Source organism: Cebus imitator, unplaced genomic scaffold (assembly GCF_001604975.1).
Source record: "Cebus imitator isolate Cc_AM_T3 unplaced genomic scaffold, Cebus_imitator-1.0 Scaffold160, whole genome shotgun sequence".
Taxonomy (NCBI): domain Eukaryota; kingdom Metazoa; phylum Chordata; class Mammalia; order Primates; family Cebidae; genus Cebus; species Cebus imitator.
This window is the reverse complement of record NW_016107475.1, coordinates 2,415,140-2,435,682: the sequence shown is the minus strand read 5'-3', so window position 1 is coordinate 2,435,682 and position 20,543 is coordinate 2,415,140. Positions and strand designations below refer to the sequence as shown.

Genomic DNA, 20,543 nt, shown 5'->3' with positions numbered 1-20,543 from the left:
AAAGGGAACACTTGATACTGCTAAAGTAAACAATATTTTTGGTAAATATGTCTTTGTGTTTCAAAATGGGAATCTAGACCTTAATAGTTAGAATGAGAAATGTCACTACAAAGAAAATGACTCAGGAGAAAAACGTTACTGTATGCCTCTTCCACTCAGATTTTTTTAAAAAGCTGGCTTGAAGCTTTAAGTTAGGCAAACATATGAGACACTAATCAAGTGAACTAGTTTTATATGAACTTCTTTTATACAGGACACTTTTTGGAGAGTAGTTTTTGTCATGATTCCAAACTTATAGTGTACCCTTTCTAATATATTCTTTTACATAACTGCAGTAATCACAATAAAAAAATATTGAATGCTATAATGTAGTCCATATTAAAATTTATCAACTATCCCAACAATGTATTTTTCTTCAATCTAAGATTCAGTCCAGGACTGTCTTAGTCTGTTTGTGATGCTATAACTGGATAATTTATAAAGAACAAACATTTATTTCTCACAGTTCTAGAGGCTGGGAAATCCAAGATCAAGGTGCTGGCACCTGGTATGGGCTTCTTGCTATGTTCTCACATGGAAGACCATGGAAGCACGAGAGTCAGTGATCCCACTCTCAAAAACCCATTTTGTACCAGCATTAACCCATTTATGAGGGCAGAGCCCCCAAAAGGCCTCACCTCCCAACACTGTTGCATTGGGAATTAAGCTTCTAACACATGAATTCTGGGAGACCCATTCAGGTCATGTCAAGGATTCACATATCGCATTTAATTTTCATGTCTCTGTTCTCTCTAAATCTGCAACCATTTTTTAGAGTTTTCCACATTTCTTAACCTTTATGGTCTTGAAGAGTACATCTCATTATTTCGTAGAATGTCCACATAGCACTTTTTAAAACCAGCATCTACTTAAAAATGAACATTTAAAAAAGTGTTACATTTTAAGAAAAATATATTCAGGTAGATTTTGGTTATATGAATAGAATGGTTAAGAATTACACATAGGAAAAAAAAGAAGAAAAAGAAAAAAGAGAAAAATCACATTAACCACACAAGTCATTAATGAAAATCATAAAGTTAAAATAATGGTAACATCTTATGTATGTATTAATGATGCCTATATAGAGACATATATACAATGAATGTTATCAATATACAATAATATAAATGAGACATAAAGGAGAAAGGGTCACTGATGTATCACTAGTTAGCAAGGTACTAATGAAAGACAAATTGGGGGTTAGGCAACATGAATTCCAATTCTGGTAATGAAGGGCTCTAAAGGTCTCACATCTCTTTGAAGCTGTTTCCTTTTCTTTTTTCTTTCTTTTTTTTTTTGAGATGGACTCTTGCTCTGTCGCCCAGGCTGGAGTACAGTGGCACAATCTCGACTCACTGCAACCTCCACTTCTGGGTTCAAGCAATTCTCCTGCCTCAGCCTCCTGAGTAGCTGGGATTATAGGCTCCTGCCACCACACCCAGCTAATTTTTAATATTTTTAGTAAAGACAGGGTTTCACCATGTTGGTCAGGCTGTTCTCAAATTCCTGGCCTTGTGATCCACCTGCCTTGGCTTTCCAAAGTGCTGGGATTACAGGCGTGAGTCACCCTGCCCAGCTGAAACTGTTTCTTTATACATAAAATGAAGATGCCTGTATAGATGTATGGTTTGAAAATCTAGCTGACCATCAGAATCATGTGGGAAATTAAAAGAATATATATATGAACTGGCTCCTCCCCAGACTTCCTGAATCAATTTCTGGGGTAAATTCTTTTTTTAAAAAATGTTCCCTAGAATGAACCTTATGATCATACCAGTGTAGAATTTTTCTACAAACAAAATTTTATGTAGAAACCCAATGTACAACACAGGTAAAGTTATGGCAGCTTTTGCTCATGTGGGATTGAGACCATTTCCTAAATTCTGTTTGCTGATTTATAACCCGTAATAGCCTCTTATTTATCTCTGTGAGTCAGTTTGCAAACTGGTCCCGAGGAGAGGATAACTAACACATTTCCCAGTTCTGCTATCTGAGTCTTTCATGCCTAAACAGCAAAATATTTCTTTCAGAGTACAAACCATTATAATTTATTAGTTTTGAATTCTTAAGCAATTCACTTAAACTTCTGAGTGTCTATTTCCTCATCTTATAGTGTGAACAAAGAATTCTCATCTCCAGTTACATGAAGGATTAAATGGGATAGCCAAGCAAAGCACTCAGCAGCAACCCTAGCCCAGGACTTGGACACAGGTATTTAATAACACAAATGACTCTCTTTTCCACCCCTCTCTCCTGCTCACTCTCTAATAAAAAACAAAAGTTTTTTGTCAAAAATAAAACTTATAAAGTAAGTGAGGACAGAAGATCAGTTTTAAAAAGGTCATGATTTAGTAACAAAAAGAGTGATTGTAATTCTCTTCCTACACACAAGTTTAAGGAATAAGAGCATTTTTAAATACGAGATATACCAAAAAATATACAAAAACCATGGATTCAATTATGTGATTGGCATACAAAGGGCTATCAAAATTTGGCCTCATGGTAATACATCCTGAATTATTCAGTTCAATTTTTATGCAGTATGGCATGTGATTTCAATAAATGGTTTTTTAAGAGACAACAAAAACCCAGAACTTGATGATCATGCAAATTAGATGACATTAAGAAAAATTCTTAAGTATTATAAACTTTCATGTTTAATAGTGTTCTGAACACATATACTCAAGTGCAGCACATCACCTATAAGTCAAATGTGCCCTACTGTACCACAGATATATTATTTAATAGATTTTAGGTAAGGTTCTTTATTTAAAAAAAAATGAAAACATTCAGGTAAAAACAAACTTTCAAAATCTTTATGTTATACATTTTAAGTATATCATTATTTGAGCACTCACACTATGTTATAAATTTGCATTCTAAAGATTTCTATTACTAATGGCTACTAATTACCTTTCCATCCCAATCTCGGTTTTGGTTCTTATTTATCTAAGCCAATTTCAACAAGGAATATGATCTATAATGTCTTTAAAAACAGGTGACTTCAGATTCTAGTGAGATGCTTGAGTTTCCTTACTATTAATAAATAAAATAAATATGTGAAATATTTTTTAATTTAAAGGGGTCTTAAAGAAATGGATGATGTATCTTTAAGGGAAATTCATACATGTTTTTAACAAGAAAATTTCAGTTTAATTCAATTTTAAAAGCTCATACTTATAAATATGGAGTAGAATTCTAAGATCTATGGTAATAACCATTGTGTTCAGCTTTGTGGCTTCATATTTATATTTTATAATTCAGCAGAAAACTACTTGATTTGCTATCTCGGAATGTGTGATACTGAAGGTAAAATTTCCGAAAAATACTTAATACTTCTGAAAAAGTTTTAAAAAATAAAGAGATGAGCTTTTTGATTACCACTAGCCTGAACAATTTTGTTCTGTCTGACAAATTCTTTAACCTCTGATATGTTCATTAGTAAAACACCAACTAATTGAATCCATCGACATGAAAAACCACAGGCTGAAATGTGAAGTGCATACATCATGCTGAAGGATTTTGTCTCAGCCACAGAGGTAATAGCCATCGAGGTCAGGTCAAAGAGGGTTAAACCAAGCCAGGATATAGCCAAAGAAATACATCAAACACTGATTTTAAAAGGGCAATTAATCTTAGACAGAAATGCTTCCTGGGGAATGAGATCTCAATCTTAAGAGCACACTACATGATGTAGCAGTAAAAATGAACATATACAAGCTTACAGGGCTTTTATCCTATGATCACAAACAGAAGGAGAGTGCTGTTTATCAGAGAAATACAAACCCATTTAAAAATACTTATATTAACTTCTTCCGGATCCATACTCACTTAGTAGTATGGGTCTTAATGAACATGCAATATCCCAGTTAATATATACCACATATCTCTTTCCATGTGTACATTTTATATCTTTATTAGTTCTGTCCAAAATATTTCCAGAGCTTTGAATTTTAACATTTTAAACAATTTAAAAACATGTCCATATTAACTTTTTCACTGACTTTTGCTTATAATCCTTGTATTTCTTAGTGAGGAGGACATAATCTAAAATTTAAATTATGTACAAAATCCCGTATGATTAGTTGTAATTATAAAAAGCAAAGTGTATTAAATTAAGTGACAGTAAGGCCATTTTAAAACTGATTAAAAGCTTCCTGACAATAAGGTAAAAATGTGGTAAAAGTTAAAAATTAAACCTTGGTCCTTAATAAATAAACTTTGAAAACAATATTTCTTATCTGCTTTCATAAAATGACCCAGTAACTCTAGCTGGGTGTAATAGAGTCCATTAATATTTGTCAAGTATTAATTATAGAACAGCTCAATGTAATTGCTTTATTTAAAATATAGACAATAACTGTACTGTTTACATATGGTCAGAATGAAGCACCGTAGAACCTGTTTCAATGAAGAGATGACTTGCTTTTGTCTGCATATACTATTATTTTGGTAAGATAATTTCGTTTTCTAGTGTTAAAGGTGAAATATTAGTTGTGCAAGTGTATGTTTCTCATTTAGCGGAAAGTCAGGTTAATTCATTTAACTTATTGAGATTAAGACAACAATAATTAAGAAGGAGAAACCAGAAGCATCTTCTGCCAGGTCCAGTAATCTCATCATTTCCAGTAACGGAGAATGAAAATAATCAGCACTATTTCTCTGATTAAAACAAAAACCAAACCCAAAAAACATATGTCAATGGATTTAGGAATTAAGAGATTCTCTACCACTAGAATTAGTCAGTGTAGCCCATGGGCTGAGATAACATGCAGAGATGGAGGGAGAAGGAAGCACAAAGCAAAGAATCTGATTCATTTAATCTCAGAATTTAATAGTATAATGATAAATTAAGAAAATATACTGTAATTAGAAAAATTAAACAGATTATTTAAATTCTGCTTATGAGAGCTACATTTAAAGAGCTTTTGGAAATCCCACTGTAAATGATATTGTATCAATTCTTCCATAAAATATGTACACAATGAGAAATACAAGTAGAGGGTGCTAGGATAAGACTGAAAGGAGAGGCTTCCATTATAGCCAAGTGACCCCATCCCATATGTCAGGCTTACAGTAGCTCTACAAAGTTACAAATGCACTTTCCATGGTTACTTGTGAAGAGATTAAACACCAAATATATGTACGAGTTGCTCTTTATGGTTTTCTTCAATGTGAAACAACCAGCAACTATCTGTTACTGTCTAGATTTGGATCTCTTGACTTAAAGAGGTTTAAAATATTTTAAAAAGTATACGATCATAGTTAATCTGGCTGCCTGGCTGCAGAAAATGCAGTGACTATGAAGATGCCTTTGGTAAAACAAGCTTATTTCTTCCATACAGGAACCACACTTCTGGCACTTCTGATCATGTCCAGAAGTTAACTTCCAAGAAAGCAAGAATCAGTGCTAGAACTGTTGCCATAACTTGAGTTACTTTATTTTTATAAACAGTCACAATATTGATTTACATTGAGAGCATTATACATTTATAACTTCTGTGTGTAGCCTGAATATCAACTACTTGTCTTTGCATAGTGAAATCAGCAAGCAACAAAAAGAAAAACAAAACTCCTTCTTTATCACTTTCCTTTGTAAATTTGTTATGAGGACAGTTCTTTTATTTGTGAAAAATGTTAACAAAACTCTAAGAAACAAAAAAATAGATTTAAATGTAAAGTCCTGAAAAATGCAAAAGACTATGAAGAGTCCCTTCAAAAAACTTCTGGTTCATTTAAACTCTAGATGCATCCTATAAGATGGTAGCAGCAAGCCTCATTATTTTGTAAAATAAGAAAACTGGCTATTCATTAAAAAATAACTCTAAATGATTGCTCAAATCAAATAGTGTGAAGGTACAGAAATACTAATTCATTCTAATTCAAATTCTAAATGAGTATCTAAAGAATTACTGAAATTGTAAACCTTCAATCTGATGAGGTTTGGGGGACTGGAGGTTTTAATTCCTATGGCATAAGTTTGCAAACTGAAGTGCCTTTTCTTCTGGGGGCAGTGCCATCATGCTGACAAATGTTATTATTGCTGGTTTAAACCTCAATCACGAGATATTAATCAACCAGCTTCAATTTTGTCCAAATAGTTGAAGTATCTACCCTTATATGGTTCGTATGAGATTGGTTTCTTTTTCTAATTGCTTTATTACTGAAAAAAAAAATGTATCTTGTCAGCTAATACAATGTGAATATCCCTCCATCCCTCAGTCCCTCCCTCCCTCCTTCCCTCCCTCCCTCCCTCTCTCCCTCCCTCCGTCCCTCCTTCTTTCTTTTTTTATTTTTTTGAGATGGAACTTTGCTCTTGTTGTCCATGCTAGAGTACAATCGTGTGTTCTCAGCTCACTGCAACTCTGCCTCCTGGGTTCAAGCAATTCTCCTGCCTCAGCCTCATGGGTAGCTGGGATTACAGGCATGTGCCACCATGCCCAGCTAATATTGCATTTTTGGTAGAGATGGGGTTTCACCATGTTGGTCAGGCTGGTCTCAAACTCCTGACCTCAGGTGATCCACCCACCTAGCTTACTCAGGTTGTTATACATTATATTAGAAGACTGGGAAATGAAGTATAATTCGGTAAAGCTTATAGGTGTTTTGTATTCTCCAAGGTAAAAAAAAAAAAAATAATAAGTGTTCTTGATGTGTTATTTTTAATGAACAAAGAAACAAATATTTCACTTCAGGTCTGGTATAGAGGCTTACATCTCTGAGTCATTTTAACTACAGCTGAAACCACAAAAACAATTTACCTGAGCTCACCTTTGGTCATTTCCTGTTAACTCCAACTTGACTAATTCCCTTAGCCGTTTACAAAAAAAGAAAGGAATACACAAAGCAGCTCATCATTAGTTGCTCCACAAACAACAGTTCATCATTAGTTACTCCACAAGAACAATGACCTAAAGCACGTATTCATAAATACTAGTACATTCTATTTTCATATGATGAAATCAGACAAAATTCCTTCATTACTGAATCACTTGTAGGGAGTAGAAGACAATGATGCCACATAACTTTTATGAAGTACTTTCTCTTTTCATCATGTGATGACAGCAAGTTCTTATCCATACACACCCAACCTTACAGTCTTTCGCTTTCAACTTGAGTGCAGGTGTGTCAAAATGCTTCATGTTTGACATGTCTGACAATACTACAGGTGAACTGAACCAGGCAGTAAAACAGTTTTTTGCTGAAACAGTGACTGGATGTTTTGGATACTCTCCACAGATTTTTAAATGACAATTTAAAAAAATACGTAATACCAAAAGGAAGAGGCAAAGATAAAAGTTTTTCTAAAGAAAAGATACTGGCGTTAAAGATGTGGCTTCCTCCTGGAATGAAAGATACCATCAAAAATATCTGAAAAGAATAGGCATTATCTATGTCATTTCAATGAAGTGTGTGTTCCACAGTCAAGGGAAGCATTTGACAGTTTGCGTGGGGAGAAGTCTGTCACACAGATGTACTCACCCTCTGGCACCTGAAATCACCTAAAAGGAAGGTTTGTGGATTAGGCTGTGTGGCTGTGCTGCCTCACTGCTCCCCTCTAAAAAAAAAAAAAAAAAAAAAAAAAAAAAAAACAAAAAAAAAAAAAAAAAAAAAAAAAAACCACAAGGGAAGTCACACTGTGTATCCCCCAGAAAAGGATGTACACATAGGGCAGCCTCGAAATTGAAGAGAGAACAAAGAGCCTCTTTTAAAAGAACAAACAGCTTCACAAATTTGTGTGTCTTTCTTGTGTAGGATGACATTAATTTTGTCTTGAAACCCAAGTGTAAGACCAAAAGTGAGCATAAAGATATATTCTGAGAGAGTGTGTCAGTTCAAAGCACTTCAGTGCTTTTTATTTACATGTATGATGTTCATAGTCACCATTTAAAAAATTCAACAAGAATGATCAGAATTATATATAGGAACACTAAAACAACAAAACAAACAAAATAAAAACAGTAGATGCTCAGCTTCCTAAGATCATATCAGAAATACTATTAAGAGAGAAGAGCATGCAGACAGATTAGATACTAAACACCAATTGTAGAATAAAGATTTGTGGGAGTAAAATAGGAAAAACCAGGCATTTCAGAATGCTATTTTAAACTAAACCAAAGAGTTAAAAAGAAAGAAAGAAAACAAAAACAAATGGCAGCATAGTAACGTGGAAAAAACCAAGAGACCACCAGGAGATGAAGACCTGTGTTCTAAACCTAGCTCTGTAATTAAGTGGTTAAGAGACCTTTGGCAAAATCATGCAAAAAATTAAGAGACTGAATTTGAGAGGCCAAGGCAGGTGGATCACTTGAGGCCAGGAGTTCAAGACCAGCCTGGTCAACATGGTGAAAACCCATCTCTACCCAAAATACAAAAACTAGCCATGCGTGGTGGCACATGCCTGTAATCTCAGCTACTTGAATGGTAGAAGCACAAGGCTGCTTGAATGTGGGAAGCAGGGGTTGCAGTGAGCTGAGATCATGCCACAATACTCCAGCTTGGGCAACAGAGTGAGAATCTGCCTCAAAAAAAAAGGTAACTTGAAAGCTCTACAATTATATAATTCTTTAAAGACATCAAATATTGTATTAACACCCAACTAATTTCTTCCCACTTTAGGCACTCCTCAACCACACCCACAAACTAGAAACTGGCAACCATGAAATAAAAATGAATTGAACTAATGAATTTGTCATTAACAAAATAAACAATACAAAATTTCAAGTAAGCCCTCTCTCCTGGATTAAAAAGCAATGATTAAATCTAGGTTTTATATTTAAAACACAAATGTATCAAGGGAGACCCCCCTCATATAAACTTGGGACTAGCAAATATGGATCATTCTGTGTCTGTGACAACTGTGCTGCTGTTAGGGGAAAAATTATTACAGAACATGTTCCTTCCAAGGTTTTGGGTTTCATTGTGATGTCCTCACTCTATAGTCCAGGGTGTTATACAAAAGTAAATTTAAAATGACACATTTTAAAAAGTAGATTGTCAAAAGAACATCTAGGAAAAGTGCATAAGGTAGTCATGTTAGGCCGGGTGCCACATGACTATAATCCCAGTACTTTGTGAAGCTAAAGTGAGAGGATCACTTGAGTGAGAAATATAAGACCAGCCTGGACAACATAGCGAGACCCTGCCTTTGTTTTTAAAAAGGCAGTTATTTGAATATTAAGCTCTGGCTTAAATTTTATTTACTCCTAATTGATAAAAGCATTTGTTATAGTTTGGTTGCTTGTCTCCGCCAAACCTCACGTTAAAATTTTATCCCCAAAGTTGGAAATGGGGCCTAATGGGAGGTATTTGGCTCAGGGGGGTGGATCCCTCATGAATAGATTAATGCCCACACATTAATGTGTGGAGGAGTGAGTGAGTTCTCACTGTCTTCGTTCCCACAAGAGCTGGTTATTACAAAGTCTGGCAGCACCCTGCTGTCTCTGGCTTCCTCTCTTACCATGTGGCCACTGTGCACACCAACTTCCCTTCAACTTCCATCATGAGTAGTAGCAGCCTGAAGGTTTCATGAGATGCCCAATCTCCAGGCAGCAGAACCGTGTGTTAAATAAACCTTTTTGCTCTATACATTACCCAGCCTCAGGTATTTTTTTTATAGCAACACAGACTAATACAGCATCTAGTTTTTCAACGTTCTTTAAAGTACGAATACAAAGTACTCAAAAAGGGGGGAAAAAACACAATTCAGAGAAATGAGCAACTGAAAGCCAATGCTGCCATGGACAGGTAAGAAGTTTATGGCGCTTATCTCTATCAGCAATAAAAATTATTATCCTCTGAATTACATTTCAAATGAAAATAACTAATCTATATTCCCAAATCCTCAAAAACATAGAAATATAGATATTAAATAGAATTTTAAAAACCACCCTTATAACACAGAGAAAATGAACTAAAAAAAAGTAAGCTCATTCTTGAATTTCTGGGAATTTCCCAGAAGTTATGAGTTATTTAGTCAAAATTTCTGTACCCTGAGTTCAAAAACAAAATTTATTTAACTATCTCTAAAGATATACAGGAAAATGGCAACACTGGTTATCTCTAGAAAGGGGAACTTAGGTTAGAGTTTGGTGAACAGGAGTTAGAAAAGAGAATTTTTACTAAATTCCTTTATATATGCTTTGATTTTTAAAACATGTAAATGTATTATCTATAAGAAAAAAAGTTAATTATTTAACTGAACACAATCCATTAAAAAAAAAAAACAAACTTGATACACAGGAATTCACCAAAATTAAATGCTTTTACCTTTCGAAAGAAAATAAAGACAAGGCTGGGCACAGTGGCTCATGCCTGTAATCCTAGCACTTTGGGAGGCTAGGTGGGTGGATCACCTGAGGTCAGGAGTTCAAGACCAGTCTGGCCAACACAGTGAAACCCCATCTCTATTAAAATAGAAAAATTAGCCAGGCATGGTGGCAGGGACCTGTAATCCCAGCTACTCAGGAGGCTGAGGCATGAGAATAACTTGAACCCAGGAAGTGGAGCTTGCAGTTAGCCAAGATCATGCCATTGTACTTTAGCCTGGGTGACAGACAGAGCGAGACCCTGTCTGGGGAAAAAAAGAAAAAGAGAGAAAGAAAATGAAGGCAAGTCACAGACTAGGAGAAAATATCTGCAAATTGTATAGCTGATAAAGAACGTGTATCCAGAATATATAAATAGCACTCACAACTGAGTAAATAAGGAAACGATCCATGAAAAAACAAGGATTTAAATTGACACTTCATCAAAGAGATCTACAAAGTACAATAAGCACATGAAAACATGTTCGACACCAATAGTCATTAGAAAAATGAAAATTAAAATCATCATGAGATACCACTAGAATGGCAATACATGTGAGTCAGGATGTGAAGACTGGAATCCTTACACATTGCTGGTGAGACTGTAAAATGCTATAGCTACTTTGGAAGAGTTTAGCAGTTTCTTAAAAAACAAAAACAAAAAAACCCCACAACTTACTATATGACCTAGTCATTCCATTCCTAGGAATCTACCTAAGAGAAATGAAAACATGTCCACAGAAAGACCCATATCTGAATGTTCCTAGAAGCCCTGTTTATAAAGGTGAAAAGCTAGAAACAGTCCACTTGCCCATCAGGTGGAGAACCAAAATGTGATGTATCTACCCAATGGAGTATTATCCACCAATTAAAGGAACAAACCATGGAAACTTGTTTCAACATGGATGCAACTCAAATGCATCATGTTAAGTGGAAAAAAACAGTTGCAAAAGACTACATGTTGTGTGATTCAATTCATGTGAAATATCCAAAAAGGCAAATTACAGAGACAGAAAGCAGAACAGTGATTGTTTATAGCTGGCAGTTGGAGCAGAGATTAGCAACAAGTACAAGGGATGGAAATGTTCTAAAAACCAAACTGTGGTGATGGTTGCACAACTCTATAAATTTACTAAAAACCATTAAATTATCTAAAAAAATATTTAACTAAAACTCTTTTTGAAAGCTAAAATTACACAGCAGTAAAGATGGATTAGGATTCTAAGATAGTACTATAATCAATGTTAATTACTCCATGATTTAATGATCATAAATAATATGTTTCATGGTAATGATACAAAGAAAGAATTCAGTGATTGAAATGTTCAGCAAACATTTACCCTAGCACTAGAGATACATGGATGTGTGTAAGACATTATCAGAAACCTTACTATAAAGGCTAGTGAAGTTCAAGGAAGACTTTATAAAAATGTATTTATAACCCTTTAAACCCAGTTTTAATAATTTTGTGTCATGGCCAGTGGTCTCTTCCTTCAATCCCTTCTGGTATTGGTTCTGACAGTATATTTTAGATATCCTCCTCCCTTCCTATTGAACCTCTTTTCATTTTTAAAGCGCTACATACATGTAGGAATGCTAATATAGGCAAGCATATTTGACTAAGGAATATCGCAATATTCTCAGGTTGAATGACACATATTTTGGGCTCCATATTATGGAGCTCTCTTTGCTTAGTCATTTAGGCAGGAATACCACAACACTAACTCTAAACCCACTGTTTCTAATTCTACTACGTAGGCAAACTATTTCCTTAGATGCAACATGCTACATGAACTGTGTGGTATATGTCATGCAAATAATCCTACATTCCTCCAACTTAGAATACATTCATAGGAAACAAGCATTATCTGTTAAAGTATTACCTTCACATATACTAATGCGTTACCTCTTTCCATCGTGGATTTAAAGTTTTAAAAAATTTTCTATTATATAATAAATACAAGTATATGCTATTTTTATGTCAATACAGTAATATGCCACTGAAAATTCCCCCTATTGTTTAGTAAGGAGTAATAGAGCTGGAATTCAAGAGCAGCAGGGTATTTTACACACACACACACACACACACACACACAATGTGATCACTTGGTATTCATGAAGTATTGGTTCAAGAATCCCCGAGGATATCAAAATCCAATGATGCTCAAAATTCCCTTACATTGAATGGCATAATATTTGCATAGAACCTGTGCACATCCCCCTGTACACTTTAAGTCACTAATCTCTAGATTATTTATAATACTTAATACAATGTAAATCTATATAAATAGTTGTTATACTGCATTGTTTAGGGAATAATAACGAGAAAAAAAGTCTGTTTATCTTCAGTACAGATATAATCAACCATTTTCTTTCCCAAGTATTTTTGATCTGCTGTTGGAACGATGCAGAGCCCATGTGATATGAAGAACCAACTGTATATACATAAATGTATATCTCAAATATTCAAGTGCCGTGTGTGTGTGTGTGTGTGTGTGTGTGTGTGTGTGTGTGTGTGAATGGATTATGGGCACTATTCTATTGTTTTCTGCATTTTCTTAGTGTTCTTTATGTTGCAATGAAGAAAAACAAGTCTGGGTGCAGTGGCTCACACCTGTAATCCCGGCACTTTGGGAGGCCAAGGAAGTTGAATCATAAGGTCAGGAGATTGAGACCATCCTGGCTAACATGGTGAAACCCCATCTCTACTAAAAATACAAAAAATTAGCTGGGCATGGTGGCACGCACCTGTAGTCCCAGCTACTTGGCAGGCTGAGGCAGGCAAATTGCTTAAACCCAGGAGGTGGAGTTTTCAGTGAGCTGAGATAGTACCACTGCACTCCAGCCTGGGTGACAGAGTGAGACACCATCTCAAAAAANAAAAAAAAAAAAAAAAAAAACAAAAAAAAACAGAAAACAGAATTCAGCAATTTAAATATTTTTTTCCCTTGCCTGTAGGAAAACAATCTTAACCTAAGTTACATAATTAGGGTCATGAAACAGGTCAAGTTTTGAATGGACTTATAGATTGTCAAAGCTTAAAAGAACAAGGTTAAGTAATAAAGAACCAAGTAGAGAGTAGTAGAAAATTCAAATAAAATACTCAACCATTATTCAGTATTATCAACTTTCAAATATCAAAAATAGGAAAATTATTTTTTACCATCTCTGACTTCTTCAAAATTAATAAACAAAATGCAAGATTAAAAGTAGTACTTATCAGAACCGAATCCATAAGTTAAAGACCAGAGTACCAGAGAAGTGCTAAGAGTGTGATTTAAAAACTGCATTTTATTTTGCCAGAGTCAAGTCCTCATTTTGTTAGTCAACAATTTACAAAATAATATATTAAATATTAAATGCTTCTGTTTGAAAAGATTTTTTGCTATAAGATATGAAAATATCTTCCTGAAATAACCTGTTATTTATAAATGTGGAATGCTTATTTTACTTCAGAAAATGAAAGACATGTTTTAATGTTGCTGATTATATTACCTTCAGGAGCAACAGCAGAAGGACAAACTTCTTTGAGGAGATCTCCCAGTGTGTGCAACTGTCCATCTGCAGCCACAGGACGAAACAGCTTCTGAATGAAAGGTCTTTCAGTCGTTGTCTATTTGAAAAATGAAAAAATAATTCAAGCAACTAAGTCTTTGTTGCTGCCAATTACAAATTTGTATTTCATAAACTTTATGTTGGCATTAGGTGCCTTTTGCTTTGGTGTTATTAGAATTACCCAACATCAAAAATGTGGCATCACTGTGAAAAATGTTTAACAGGATAAATTCAGGTAAATCTAAGTCTGAGAAACCAGCAGACAAATCCAAAGTTGGGTGGGACATTCTAAAGCTAACTGGGTGGACCCTTCAAAAAGTTAAAGGCATTAAAAAAGAAAAAAAGCAAAGCAACACAAAAAGATACCAACAAAAGCATTTTTTCTCAGTATCTCTAAAAGAGACTAACAAGGCAAATATAAACATAAACCCTGGCTGAATACTGGATTAAGAAGGAATTTTTTTAAAAATTCAGCTATAAAACAGTTTTGGGATGAATAGGGGAAATACAGAATGGACAACTGATAATATTATTGAGTTAATGTCAAATTTCTTAGGTATAATAAGGACAATCCTTATTTTTAAGAAATCCATGTTCAAGTGTTTAGGAAAGAAGTGCCATGATAACCAAAACTTAATCATCATTTTTTTTTTTTTTTGAGACTCAGTCAGCCAGGCTGGAGTGCAGTGTTGCGGTCTCAGGCCCCTGCAACCTCTACTTTCCAGGTTCAAGTGATTCTCATGTCTCAGCCTCCCACGTAGGTGGGACTACAAGTGTGCACCACCATGTCTGGCTGATTTTTCTTATTTTTAGTAGAGATGGGGTTTTACCATGTTGCCCATGCTGGTCTTGAACCCCTAAAAGCTCAGGCAATCCACCCATCTCGGCCTCCCAAAATTATAGGCATAAGCCATCACTCCCAGCCCCAAAACTTAACCTTTCAATAGTCGAAAGAGAGAAAGAGAGAGAGGGAAAGAGAGGGTATGCGTATGTTTCTGTGTGTGTGTGTGTGTGTGTGTGTGTGTGTGAAGACAGGGCAAAAATAGGAAAATATTAACTAATGGTGAATCTAGGTAGAGGGTGTATGATTTTAGTAGTTTCATTATTTCAACTTTTCGATAGGTTTCACAATTTCCAAAACAGCAGATGCAGCCATTTCATCTCACAAAAACTGTCAGAAGCACTGTGCCATAATTTATTGCTAAGAATCTCATTGTTTTAATCACTTTTAAAATTGTTTCATTTCCTAAATTACCTTCGTGATGATGGAGGCTTTATCACAAAAAAAAAAAAAATTAAAAAAAAAAAACCAAAAAAAAAAAAAAAAAAAAAGACAGTACTCCAAAAATATGTTAAGTGTTTGTGACAAGTATGAAAATAAACTGTAGAAAAATTTTTTAAAATCCTGATAATATGCATTGAATATGACTCAATTTACTTCACTAATTGAACTCTTAAGGGATTGTTTTTAAAAATATGATTGATATCCTTTCATACATTTTGTCTCAGTGTCCCCATCCAATTCTCACCTCAAATTGTAATCCCCACCTGTCAGGGTAGGGACCTGTAATCCCTATGTGTTGAAGGAGGGAGGTGATTGGTCATGGGGGCGGTTTTCCTCATGCTGTTCTTGTGATACTGAGTGAATTCTCATGAGATCTGATGGTTTTTAAAGTGGTAGTTTTTCCTGCACTCTCACCACTCTTTCCTGCTGCCTTATAAAGGTGTCTGCTTCCCCTTCTGCCAAGTTTCCTGAGGCCTCCCCAAGCCATACGGAACTGTGAGTCAAACCTTTTTCCTTTATAAATTATCCAGTCTTGGATATTTCTTTATAGCAGAGTGAAAACAAACTAATACATCGTTCCATTGAAAAAGCCATACTTTCTCATACAAGTTGAAACCAAGAACAATATTATGCATAATCAAGTGATTAACTGCTTAAAGATAATAAGGCTGGAGAGATGAGAGAAGAAAAGAAATAAATAGGGAACTGTAGTGATAATTTAAAATAGCCACCCCTCACTCAGGGTTTTCTATCTTCAGGCCATGAAGGAGCTTTTAATACTTTTTAGCAAAGGAAGTAATGTTGATGAAAGGCTTTTTCTGACGGCTAATGGAAAGCAGTGCTGGGTATGTGACTTGGTTACAAAGCAAAATCAGAATGACTGGTGAGAGGGAGACTGAATACAGCAAGCTTATGTAAAGAGAACTGGAGCTGGTGCAGTAGAAAAGGAAGAGAGCAGGACTGTACCCACAACTTAAAAGGTCAAAATGTACCTCCCATAGTTTGAACTGAAAACAACAAAGTCAAAGAAATCTTTTGAAGAAGTTGGAGCTCTCATTCATACCCTAATTAGTGTATGAACTGTGAGGTGGCTTTGCTATAATGAAATTACCTGGAATATTCCTAACACAAATAAATGATAAATGCTTGAGGTGGTGAATATCCTCATTTGATCATTACATATTGCATGCTTATGCCAAAAGATCACATGTACCTCATAAATAATTATAACTCTTATGTATCCATAATGATTAGAACTAAAAAATTAAAAATTACCTGAAAAAAAAGTCTTGGTTACATACTAAAAAACAGAAATTCTCTTCTAACCTCACTATTAGAAAAATATCCTGTTATTTTTCTGTATCTCTCCTCTTTTCTACTCCTTCCCAAATCTGAGCAAGTATTACAAAGGTATAACCTTCAACAATCTTTTATGATGAAGTATTTGCTTAGTGGGGAGAAAGCCCCAGTGCTATTAGTGTAGCTAAACTCTGTAAAATGGTAACCAAGAAAACACTCAGGAAAGTGTTTCTCATTCAATGAGAATCTTATTTTAAAAGACAAAGATCCAACATACCACCAGCCAAAAGTCTGATGAACATTTTCTGCTTAATATTTATTATAGAGTGCCTTTAACAATGTAATATTTTTATTCTTAAAAATTTAGTGTTCTAGCAAATAGCAATTAAGTACCCGAGTAAGTCAATCAGGAATACATAAAATACTCAATTTAGGGAGTTAGTTACTTCTATCATCTGAATGTTTGCACCTCTCCAAAATTCATGCTGACACTGATTCTTCATCATGGCACTATTAAGAAGTGAGGCCTCTGAGAGGTAATTAGGTCCCGAGGACAGAGCCCTCATGAATGGGATCAATGCCCTTTATAAAAAAGGCCCCAGGAAGCTTGTAAGCCCTCTTCCCCTTGTGCCATGTGGGGGCGCAGCTGTACTTTGTGAAGTACAGCAAAGTACCTCAGAGTACCAACTCTAAAACAAAGAGCAGCCCTCACCAGACACTGAATCTGCTGATGGCCTGATCTCTGACTTCCCAACCTCCAGAACTGTGAGAAATAATTTTCTGTTGTTTATAAATTATCCATTCTAGGCAGGACGTGGTGGCTCACACCTATAAACCTGGCACTTTGGGAGGCCACGGCAGGTGAATCACCTGAGGTCAAGAGTTCAAGACCACATTGTCCAATATGGTGAAACCCCATGTCTACTAAAAACACAGAAAATTAGCCGGGTATGGTGGTGGGCGCCTGTAATCCCAGCTACTCAGGAGGCTCAGGCAGGAGAATCACTTGAATCCAGAAGGTGGAGGCTGCAGTGAGCCGAGACTGTGCCACCGAACTCCAGCCTGGGCAACAAGAACAAAACTATAGCAAAAAACAACAACAACAACAACAACGCAGTTTAAGATATTTTGTTATGGCAGCCCAAATGGACTAAGACAATTACCTTAAAACAAAAGTGCCACAGAGAGATCATGCATTCAAGTACAGAGGTTCTTAAGGGCAATGGGAATGGAAGATATATTCCTGCAAACTTTTCAACAGTTCTCTGCAAAGAAGACTAAATTATACTGAGAAATATTTTTAAATCTCCACAAATAGAAATTTTGTAAACATTGATTCAGTATATATGAAATCAGACAAGACTAACAATATCCATGGCAATCTAAATCTTATGTTGACAGACAAGAAAGCCACTGCAAACAGGAATATCCCGCAATACCTGATTTTGCCACATATTTGTAAAAATGCAAACTATTTCAATAACTTCCAAGAAACAGTATTACTCTCATGAGAAATAACATAATGTAAGTACCTTTGAAACTGTCCTTGTTACTTTTTCAAATGTATGTTAGTCATTTCTCAACAACAAATGAAATGAGCAATTGAGGTAGTAATGCCTGGCTGCTCCCCATCTCTCCTCTACTCATGCACCTTCACCAATACAGCAATCACTTTTTCTTATATTGGAAATTTGTCTCAGAGATATATTGAAGAAAAGCAGAAAAATGAAACATAAAAATTTTAGGAAATCTTATGTGTATTTTCTTAAATAGTTCAAGTGTAAAACTTAAATTCCTATAAGTAACGTGTGTTGCAGCTACACTGTAAATTGCTGGCTAATCATATTTCACATGTATATTCAAGAAATAAAACTGGCCAGGCATGGTGGCTCATGCCTGTCATCTCAGCACTTTAGGAGACCACGGTGGGAGGATAGCTTGAGCCCATGGGTTTGAGACCAGCCTGGGCAACACAGAGAGACCTCATCTTTTTAAAAGGTAAAAAAAAAAAAAAAAAAAAAAAAATTGTCAGGTGTGATGGAGTGCACCTGTGGTCCCAGCTACTTGGGGGTGGGGGTGGGGGACTGAGCTGGAGGAATGCTTGAGCCCAGGAGGTCAAGACTACAATGAGCCTGTTAAAATCACTGGACTCCTGCCTGGGTAACAGAGCAAAACCCTGTTTCCAATAAACAAAAGAAATGCAAAGAAAAAGTCCCTATTTCAAATATAGCCAATAGAGCCAATAGGTTAACCAATAGTACCATTAATGTTGATAAAACAAAAAATGATTTACTATAAGCTGAAAATCAGACAATGTATGGACTTTATGAATAACAGGCACAATCATCGCAAACTTAAATCAGGTTTGAGTCTTATGAGTTACATACAGTTACATGCTGCAACAAAACATGCCAGGCAGTTGTTAAAGAGTATTAGATTCAGCTAGGTGCAGTGGCTCATGCCTGTAATCCCAGCACTTTGACAGGTTGAGATGGGAGGATCATGCAGTCAGTTTGAGACCAGACTGGCCAATGTAGTGAAACCCAGTCTCTACTAAAAATACAAAAATTAGCCGGGTGTGGTGGCGTGCAGCTGTAATCCGAGTTACTTGGGAGGCTGAGGCAGGAGAATCGCTTGAACCTGGGAGGTGGAGGTTACAATGAGCCAAGATCACACACCACTGCACTCCAGCCTGGGCGACAGAGCGAGACTCTGTCTCAACAACAACAACAACAGAAGTATTAGATTCAAGTCCTGTTTCTATCATTTATTATGGGACCATGGGCACAATTACCTATCTTTCCTGAACCTCAGTTTTTTCAACTGTAAAACAGGAATATATACACGTGTACATGTAAAATGGAGATAACACATTATAGAGTTTTTGAGATAATAAAATTTACAACACAACACAACACTGACACATAATAATTTGTAACTTAAAACACATCACCACCAAGGCCACTAGTTTTAGAACACTGCAATGCATAGTTTAAGTTAATACTATCCAAATTTCGTTGACTCAAGGTTTCATTTCCATTTACTTTCATTCATTTACTCTTCATTTGTTTGTATGCTACAAAGTCCAGAATCATGAAATTCAGAAATTTACGTTTTAATGTTTTTCTATATGGCAAGGAAGAAAAGAGGCAAAATCATTTTAATATTACATTCAAAATCAGCCTAGAACTTAATACTAAAGGCCCATAAAAGGGAATACTAATAAATTGGACTTAATCAACATTGGGGGGAAAAAAAAAAAAAAAAAAAAAGCTTTTGCTCTGCAAAAGATCCTGTTAAGAAGATAAGCTGTGGCCTGGTAGAAAATATTTGCAAACCATATTTCCGAGAAAGGTCTTGTGTCTATAATATATAAGAACTCACAAAATGCAACAGTTTAAAGAAAAAGCTAATAATCCAATTAAAAAACAGGCAAAAGACATGAACAGACATTTTACCAAAGAGAATATATAGGTGGCAAATACGCACATGAAAATATATCTCACACACCATTAGCCATTAAGGAAATGCAAATTAAAACCACAATGTGATACCACTATACACATACCAAAATATCTAAAATAAAAATTAGTGGTAACACCAAATGCTGGTGAGCATGTGGAAAAATTGTGGTTCACACATTGATGGTACAAATGTAAAATAGAACAGTCCCTCAGGAAAAGAGTATGGCAGTTTCTTACAAAACTGAACATGTACTTACCATATGACTAAGTAATTACACCCTTGAATATTCACAGAGAAATAAAAATGTGTTCTCCAAAAAAACTTATGTGTGAATGCTATGTTATTTCTAAGAGTCAAAACTGTAGGCAATCCCAGGGTTACCCATTAAACAGGTGAATGCCTATAAACTAACTGTAGTACATCTGACCCATGGAATACTATTCAGCAATAAAAATGAACAGACTACTGGTATATGCAACAACTTGGATAGATCTCAAGGGAATTATATTATGTGAAAAAAGTGAATCTCAAAAGGTTCCACATTGCATGACTCCACTGATACACATTAGTGAAAGGACAAAAATTTTAGAAAT

At 35.4% G+C, this 20,543-nt stretch overlaps 1 protein-coding gene across 4 annotated transcripts in view; it reads right to left on the bottom strand.

Moving 5' to 3' along the window:
* ATG5 (autophagy related 5) overlaps window positions 1-20,543 on the bottom strand; it is a 179,353-nt gene that overhangs the window by 63,428 nt on the left and 95,382 nt on the right. For all 4 annotated transcript variants that reach the window (XM_017543762.2, XM_017543763.2, XM_017543760.2 and 1 more), the window contains one exon: window positions 13,842-13,959. In XM_017543762.2, the coding sequence (XP_017399251.1) occupies window positions 13,842-13,959 (118 nt within the window). The remainder of the gene's footprint in view (window positions 1-13,841; window positions 13,960-20,543) is intronic.